The sequence below is a fragment of the Sceloporus occidentalis genome, unplaced genomic scaffold, assembly GCF_023333645.1.
Source record: "Sceloporus occidentalis isolate IW3139 unplaced genomic scaffold, rSceOcc1.0.p SCAF_3, whole genome shotgun sequence".
In the NCBI taxonomy this organism is placed as follows: Eukaryota; Metazoa; Chordata; class Lepidosauria; order Squamata; family Phrynosomatidae; genus Sceloporus; species Sceloporus occidentalis.
The window spans coordinates 78,209,861-78,218,494 of NW_028316983.1; the positions used below are offsets into that span (position 1 = coordinate 78,209,861).

General features: G+C 42.8%; 1 protein-coding gene across 2 annotated transcripts in view; it reads right to left on the reverse strand.

Annotated features, from left to right (window-relative positions):
• The window catches only part of LOC149316264 (BEN domain-containing protein 5-like), a 1,092,722-nt gene extending 1,084,495 nt beyond the window's left edge, over positions 1 to 8,227 (reverse strand). For both annotated transcript variants that reach the window (XM_089515099.1, XM_089515102.1), the window contains exon 1: positions 8,122 to 8,227. In XM_089515099.1, the coding sequence (XP_089371225.1) occupies positions 8,122 to 8,227 (106 nt within the window). The remainder of the gene's footprint in view (positions 1 to 8,121) is intronic.
• Between the last annotated feature and the right edge of the window lie 407 nt (positions 8,228 to 8,634).

Here is an 8,634-nt window from a genome sequence, read left to right on the forward strand (position 1 = left end):
CTGTTCATTGCATTTTTCTGCCCTAAGTGCAGTACCTTATATTTCTTTCTGTTGAAATTCATTTTATTAGCTTTGGCCCAGCTTTCTAATTTATTCAGGTCATTCTGGAGTTTGATCCTGTCCTCAGGGGTATTAGCTACTCCTCCTAATTTGGTGTCATCTACAAATTTGATAAGTATACCCCCAATTCTGTCATCCAAGTCATTGATAAAGATGTTGAATAGCACTGGGCCCAGGACAGAGCCCTGTGGGACCCCACTGGTCACTCCTCTCCAGGATGAAAAAGAGCCATTGTTGAGCACCCTTTGGCTTCGGTCAGTCAACCAATCAAATCCATGTAACAGTTGCCTTGTCTAGCCCACATTTTACAAGCTTGTTTGCAAGAATGTAGTCAGCCAATATGCACAAAGCACGAAAAATAAGAAATAGGGTTCCTTGTGTCACCATCTGTGAACTCACCACAATTAGATTTTGTGCCTGCACCAAAACAAAGCTGAGTAGTTTTTAGCAATAGCCCTTGCACTCCACTCCAACATGTATGTCTAAGCATGCCAATGCTCCTCCCTTCAGTTCTGCAGTCCACCAGCAGAACTCAAGCATTCAGAGTGGAGAGGGAAGAAGGTTTGTGTGAGTTTGATGACCAACCAAAGAGCCACAATTATATGCAAGCAACCTGTTCTTCTCCTTCATGGTCTCTGTGACTGTCATAATTGGGTGATCAGTTATCTAACTCATCAGTGGTGGGCAATGTCATGTGAACAGAAACAACAGAACTGCTCTTCCAAAACCATCATTCTTCTTGGCTCTAATATCCAACCTGCAATGTGACATCAATGAGGACAGTTGAAACCAGGCAGTTCTATACAAATCTGGCATATGAAGCCTAAGTGCACAATTCTCTATGTATTGTAGCTGTAGGCAACGCTAATGCCTTAACAGAGTACCCATATAACTGTTCAGAAACTGCAAGGCATGCCATGTGATGCAACATGTTAATAGTCTGCATGATCTGTTTTAGAAAGCACAGTGAAAAGACTGCTTGGTCTTTTTGCAGACCATCCAAGAGTAACTACTGTGCTATCTGAAAACCTGTTTCAGAGATTCTCAGTCTTGCAGAACAACTTTAGAGGGCAAGCATCATGTTGTAGTGAGGAAGGGGAAATCTACCACTTCTTTGTTCTGCTGATGGAAGCCATTCTGCCAGAACGATATCAGTAGATCCAATTCTGTGGTCACCATAGAAACATAAGAAAATCAAAGAGCAATATCACATCAAGAAAGCAACTGCTCTTAGGTGTAGAGACACTGAGTGTGAATCTAGGTTTTGTGTAATACTATTGCAGGGATTAGATGGAAGAAGCTGTGAACTGATCAGGTGAGATCTGAGTGCCTTCTGTAAAGAGCGTTTGTGTGGGGTTGAGGAGGGATGCAAATGGAGCCTAAATGAATGTAGTGGCCTATTTAATCTATTAATCTACAGTTGGCTCTCTGTATCCATGTTCTTTATCAGCTGCATCAACTATGCACCAAAAGGCAAATCTTTATTTTGCCATTTTATATAAGGGTCCCCATTTTACTGCATTTTTGTATTTAATAAGATTTGAACACCCATGCATTCTGGTATTCACGGGGGATCCAGGAACCAAACCCCAGCATATACCAAGGGCTCACTTTATTTAAATGGTTTCTGTTCATTGGGAGGTTTTCATCATTCCTTGCTGTTACTGTGTATGACAGATCAGTTTCAGATATTTCCTAAACTGTCATAGAACTTACATGGAACACTGCAGCATCTTGTGCTTAATCTGTTATTGTATTGTAAACTATATGTGTATACATATGTTTAAATGAGTTCCAACGGAAACCTGGACACCCTTATTAGTATTAACTTGGACAAAGAGAAATATGCAATTATAGGTTGGATATGCCACATAAGGGAAGGACAGAATAGATGTCTATCCCATGTTTCAGTCATTTCGCCATTCCCTCAAGATAGATGTTGCCTTCTCAGCCTGCTTTTTGGGGTTATGCCAGGCTTGTCCATAATAAAACAAATATTTATTTATTTACTTACTTACTTACGGTATTTATGCACCGCCCTTCAGCCCTAAAGGCTCTCAGAGTGGCTTACAATTATTATTATTATTTTTAATTAGACGGTTCCCTGCCCTCAGGCTTACAATCCACCATTTTATCATGAATGAAGGGGTGAATATGGTGAATATGGTGTGACCTACTAAGCCCTGGATGTGTTGGAAAGGGTGGACCTGTCCTAACTTTGTCAATCTGGATACTCAGTACAGCACCAGCTTAGCTAGAGGGTCAGAAGGGGGTTCATAAAGATTCCATTTCCTTTACAAGAAGACCTATCATCTGAGCACCAGCTTTAAGTGGTGCATCTTTTTTTCTTTGCAGAATCTGTAAATTCTTCAAGTGTTTCAAAGAGATAATGCTGCTGCCTAGTAAGTGGGTGGAAGGATCGTGGTAAGAGGAAAAGGCTGAATGAGCAATGGGTGAGAGACAAGAAAAAGTCATGGGCATCAAAACACTAATTTTTCCTACAGATTAGAGAAGGTAAAAATTTGGCCCTCCAAATATTACACTTCCCATAAACCCCTACTAACTGCAATGCTGGGGCTTCTATGTATGGGAGACAAAAACACATGGAGGGCAAAAACTGCCCCACCACTAATGAAGTCTGGGCTATTCTTTTTTTCCAGATGGTTTACAACACTTCCATGTACAGTCAGCCCTCAGTATCCATGGGGTATCTGTGCCGCCATTAGAGACAAATGCACTGTAGACCTTGTTCGTTCCTCTGACCCCCCTCCCTCCCCTTCAGAGGCTTCTGCCCCATGCTTGGCTTCAGGGGCAATTCAGAGGCGGCCTGAAGGAGGATGGAGAAAGAGAAAATAGAAGGAAGGAAGGAAGGAAGGAAGGAAGGAAGGAAGGAAGGACTTCAGTGCAGTTGTCCCCAATGATGGCACAGCTGCATGCACGTGCCACCATTGGGGACAATGCGGGCTTACCGTCTCCAGATGCTCAAATCCACAGATGGCAAGTCTGCAGATACCGGTCCCACTACACTTCTTTCTCCCGCAGGCCTGCACACTCAATAGAGGAGAGAGAATGCTAAAGCCCCACTAAAAGAGTCCGATATAGTAAAGGAAGCAGAACTTGCTGAGCCAGAAGGGACTGATAAGCAGACTCCTTAACAAAGATCCTGAGAAAGAATGGCAGAATCTATACCTCATAAACAGCGATGCTAACTTTCAAAATTGGGAACAAGGCAGGGTTATTACCCTATCAAGAGAGCTAGAGGTTGGTAGCAAGGGCAGGGCTTCTTGCTACCCTTTGGAAATAGCTGTCTTCTCATGAACAAGACCTTCCTCATGAGGAAGATGCCTAGCAAACTGACTGCAAGTGAAGCTAAAGTAGGGACTTGGGACTTAGCTTTATAAGCCTCACTTCTACATTAGAATGCTGCCAGAAGTTGTGTTACTGATTCTAGGCTTTGCAGATACATTCTTGGATCCCATTTGTACCTCAAACTGGACTTATATGACTGTCTCTGGATTGCCTTACCTGCTGATTTTTTTTTAATCTTAGGGTTGATAAGAGAATTGGGTAAAACTTGAAACAGTATTGTCAAAATGTCTCTAAAATTCCTTAATGGTTGGCAGCACTCTTAAACCAGTAAAGTAACTTTGCTTGCACTAATTACATTACTTTTGAAATGTTACTTTGATAGCTCTCCAATAATTAGTTACAGGTAATTACACTGGTTGCGAATTATTGCTTCAAGGTTCTGAAATACCGCAGTTATTCTCTCACTTTATTGTCCCCTTAGATCTTTTAATGGATACATAGATTTTATTTTTCCAATAAAAATCTGTGTATTCTTTAAATGCTTAACTGGATTTTCATACAATTCCACAATACTAGTGTTGTAATTCACCAACCAAGATGCATGTTCCACACAGTTCCCATATCTCCACAGCAGGTTTTTAGAATCTGTGGGGCTTCAGGAGAAAAAAGGAAACGACATCCCTCCCATTTTAACTCACAGAGACTGTTTCCAGTGACATGATGGTATAATTTTCTGGGTAACTGCTTTTCTGAAAAAAAAAAAAAATCAGGAGGGATTGAGGGAGTTTGGGGATCCAGAAAGGGATTAGGGTTGCATCTGCAGGCCATACTTTCCCTCTTCCATTTTATAGGGTGTATCTACTTCTTACCTGCAATTCTATGCACACACTCCAGAGTGAGATTCGCTGTCTTCAGCGGATCTTACTGCCAAGTTATCAATAAACATACATGAATCCAGAGCCACACCAACTTTTACTAGCATAATAGCAGGTTACTCCAGTCCCTTCTAAAACATGAAATACAATTTTTAATTACATATACTACAGAGCAATCCTAAACATGCTTATTCATGTTTATTTCTTACTGAGCGTAAATGGGCTAATGCCTTAACTAGAAATGCAAAAATTCTGTAAATTCAGAAGCCACAGAGTGAAAAACTAGATTGGGGGAAGGGGCTCAGAGGGGCTGAATATTTTGAAATATATGCAATACTAATTTTCAGATCAAACCTAGATTTTACTGCTATCACAACATAAAATGAGTGATCCACAACTTAGCATATGAAGTTGCAATATTTGACATTTCTATGAAATTTAAAAATCTTAGACACACTTTTGTGCAAGCAAAATTTTGAATACCCTATACTAAAAGATAGTTGCAAATATCTGCACTTTGTACACATATAGTCAGCCCTGCATATCCACAAATTTTTTTATCCATGGATTCAATCATCCACAGCTAGAAAATATTTTACATTACAAATTCTAATAAGTAAACCTTGATAGTGCCATTTTATATAAGGCTATATGAATTTTGTGAACTTTACTATGTCACTGTATTTAATATGATTTGAACATCAATGGGTTTTGGTATCCATAGGGAGTCCTTGAACCAAACCACAGTGGAAACCAAGAGCCTCTACAAACCAACTTTATATGCGGCGTGGAGGTGGCATGGGGGTGTGTCGTACGTATGCCGGCCACCCCCACACCAGCATCACACCACATGCCCAACCGCATGGCGAGGGGCATGACAGTGCTCCGTTGGAGCAACGTTTAAATGCGCTGCACCAAAGGAGACCTGAAAAGCTTTGTCGCAGCTAGATCGCCCTTTCCATGGTGCAAAAAGCAGCTGCTTTTTGTGGCTTCTTTTTGCACTACAGAAAGGCCAGATTGGGGCCGTGGTATGTATTTGCCGCAGCCCCAATCTGGTGAGGAAAGGGGAGGCTCAGAGCCACCCCTTAGGGGCCATCTGTTGAGCTCCCATGTTCCCACTGTATATCACAGGCAGGGTAATTCAAGGGGGTATAAAGAAAGGAAACAGCAGGAAATGGATATAAATGTGAGTCTTTAGTGTGAGGTGAGTGAGAGTGTTGGGGTGCAATTCTGAGCAGCAGAAAGAATTCTGAGTTTAAAGGAGTGAGTTTATAGTTTTTTGTGGCATGTGAGTTTATGTTTGGGGCCCACCTCTGCCTTGTCTTCAAGTCCTTAGGTATCTGCTTTCTAGCATCATTAGCTCCTGTGAAATAGGCATACTGTAACCATTGTGTGAGTGTCACCTCTAACAACCATTCTGTAAAAGCATCCATCAAACTTGCTCAGCTTCTGTGTTTATTTGTGGTCCCACAATGCTAGAAAACATGTTTATTTATTAAAGAGACTTCTTAGCCCCTTCCAGAATATCAGTAGTTTTACAAGACAGCAAGCAATATAGTTTTAAAAAGGACAAAAGGGGAATAGAGGAAGCTAGGAGCACTTCTAAGACTAACTGATCTATTTCAACTGCAGTTGACAACAATCAAATTCAAGGCATCTGAAGAAATGGATTTATATCCACAAAAGCACATGCTAAAATAATTGATATTAAAAGAGTTGCTAGATTCCTCTCCCCCTTTTTATGCTGCAAGAGACTACACATTTCTTTCAAAATTAATATAGTTAAACCATACTAAACCAAATAGTAACAGAAACAAAAGAAAAGGAAAATTGACATTTAAAATCCTAAGAAACGTAAATTATATCATTTCATTTCTATCTATGACACCTATGAATTCATTCCTTGCTTTATTTATAACTGGCACAGATTTCAATTAAACCAGTCAGGTCAGCTGTCGTTCACAAGTCCCTCCATTTCTGAGGGGCTTTCTGATAGATGCTGTTGTTTTCTAAGGTGCATCTACACTGTAGAAATAATGCCATTTGACACTACTTTAACTGACGTCGCTACATACTACAGAATCCTGGTATCTGTACTTTTGTGAGGCTCTTTGGCAGAGAAGGCTAAAGACCTTATAAAACTACAAATCCCCCAATTTCAAAGGATGGAACTACGGCACTTAAAGTGGTGTCAAACAGCATTATTTCTACTGTGTAGATGCACCTCTAGACACTCCTTCGTCATCAGTCCAAATGTATAGAGGGTCGCCTTCTCTCAGTATCCAGTTGCCAGCTAAGCAAGCAGGGTTCTCCCTTCGGTCTACACTCCTAGTACACCTCTACAGAAGCAGCACTTTCTGAGAGTCTCCTCACCCACTTACTGCTCTGCAGCTGCTCCTGGAACGCTACAGAGAATACCAACTACTGAGCAACTGCGGATGTTGTAGGATCCTTGAGGACAATGCTGGCGGCTAGCACTGTGTCTTTCTAACTCCGCAAGAAGGCATGGTATGAGTTCTCTCAAATGGACCTCAGGGCACAGGGCACGTTACATTGCTCTTCCTGCAAACTGCCAGTGCTCCCTGGGGATGCAAAGGGAATCAAAAGGGGAAAACACCATTGGTGAAGGAATCTGCCTAGCGTTGGCGCCAGACTCTTGGTGAAAATGCTGATCTATGCTGGGCACCCGATCCTGCATGGACTTTTCCTACTGCAAAGAAGAGTCTGGGCTGGAACAGCCAGGCCACAATAAAGCTGCTTTAGGTCACTTTGGAGGTATGCTGTTTAAATGATGCATGCATCCTAAGAGGCCAGAAGCCACACCAAAGCCAAGCTCCAGTCCTTAGAACTGGAGTGTGGCTTTGGCGTGGCTTCCAGCCTCTCAGGATACATTCAGCATTTAAACAGCATACCTCCAAAGTGACCTAAAGCAGCTTTATTGTGGCCTGGCTGTTCAGACCCTCTGTCCTGGGTGCACTCACCTTTGTACAAAGCCTGGTCCTCCAAGTTGCTTGCCCACTGCTCAGTCTAAAACCTGTGAAGACTTACAACTGTGAATCCAAACCACTGAATACTTACCAACCAGTAAGCTTAGATCTTCCAATTCAAAGCATATAGGGAGGCATCAAAGCCACCAAACTGGGTGACCAGACAGGCCTCCTTTTCCAGGACATGTCCTTTTCCCCAGAAGGCATTCCAAAACACCTTCCATTTTGAGCCCCACTAAGAAGTGTGGATTTACCATTTATATGTGTGTTTTGGGCTTTTGTTTGGTCATGTCCTGCATTTTTCTTGCATGTCCTACATGGGCATGACTTCTGGTTACGTGGTTATGGTGACACGAACCGGCAGGCTAAGACTGCAAAAGCACTTACCACGCCATCCATCCGTTCAAGAACCTACCTTCCAATAGCTGTAGTCCTCAAACTGTGCTCTTTAAGGGCATTTTGGACTTTGGCTCCCAAAATCCCAGACTATTGGCCAATAGAAATAAAAAGGTGGCTTTGACTGTATCCACACTGGAGAGATAACCCGGTTTGGCAGCGCTTTAACTCTTTTTCTGCCTCAAGGCTATGAAATTCTGGGAGTTGGAGTTTGTTGTGGGCCCAGAGCGGAGCAAAGCTCCGCTCTGGGCCCACAACAAACTCCAACTCCCAGAATTCCATAGCCTTGAGCCAGATACAGTTAAAGCGCTGCCAAACCGGGTTATCTCTCCAGTGTGGATGAAGCCTGAGTGTTCATGGTCAAGGCCACTTCCCCATCCCCATTGCATGGTCATTCCTCCTCTACAAAGATCCCTCCCAAGGCCCAAGCAGTGCTCCCTCTTTCCAGCCCCTAAAACCAGCCAACCGTCCAGCCGCATCCCCCCCAAACTCACCCGTTTCGGCGGTCTTGCTCCGCTCCGCCATGTTTGTTTTCATTGCTGCCTGGCCTCCTCCTCCTCCTCCTCCTCCCGCCGCCAGACGCTCTCCGGACGTCACCATGGCAACGCACCTCACGGCCCGGAAGGGAAGGAAAGGCCCTCTCAGCCCTAATAAAGGGAGAGACTCCTCTCACCTGGGCCAGGAAGAGGGGAGAATGGGTGTGTGTATATATACACACACACACACACACACACACACATTCATATGTATATACACCCCATATATATACACACACACATATATCTCTCTCTCACACACACCCTGTATCACCCTGAGATAGATATAGATGTGTATGTGTGTATCAGGGTATTTATCTATCTATTTATCTGGGTGGGTGGGTGTGCATATACATGAGATGGATGGATGGATGGATGGATAGATATCCTGAGACATACACACATATATGTGTATCAGGGTATCTATCTCTCAGGGTTTGTGTGTATACATGAGATATATACCCTGAGATA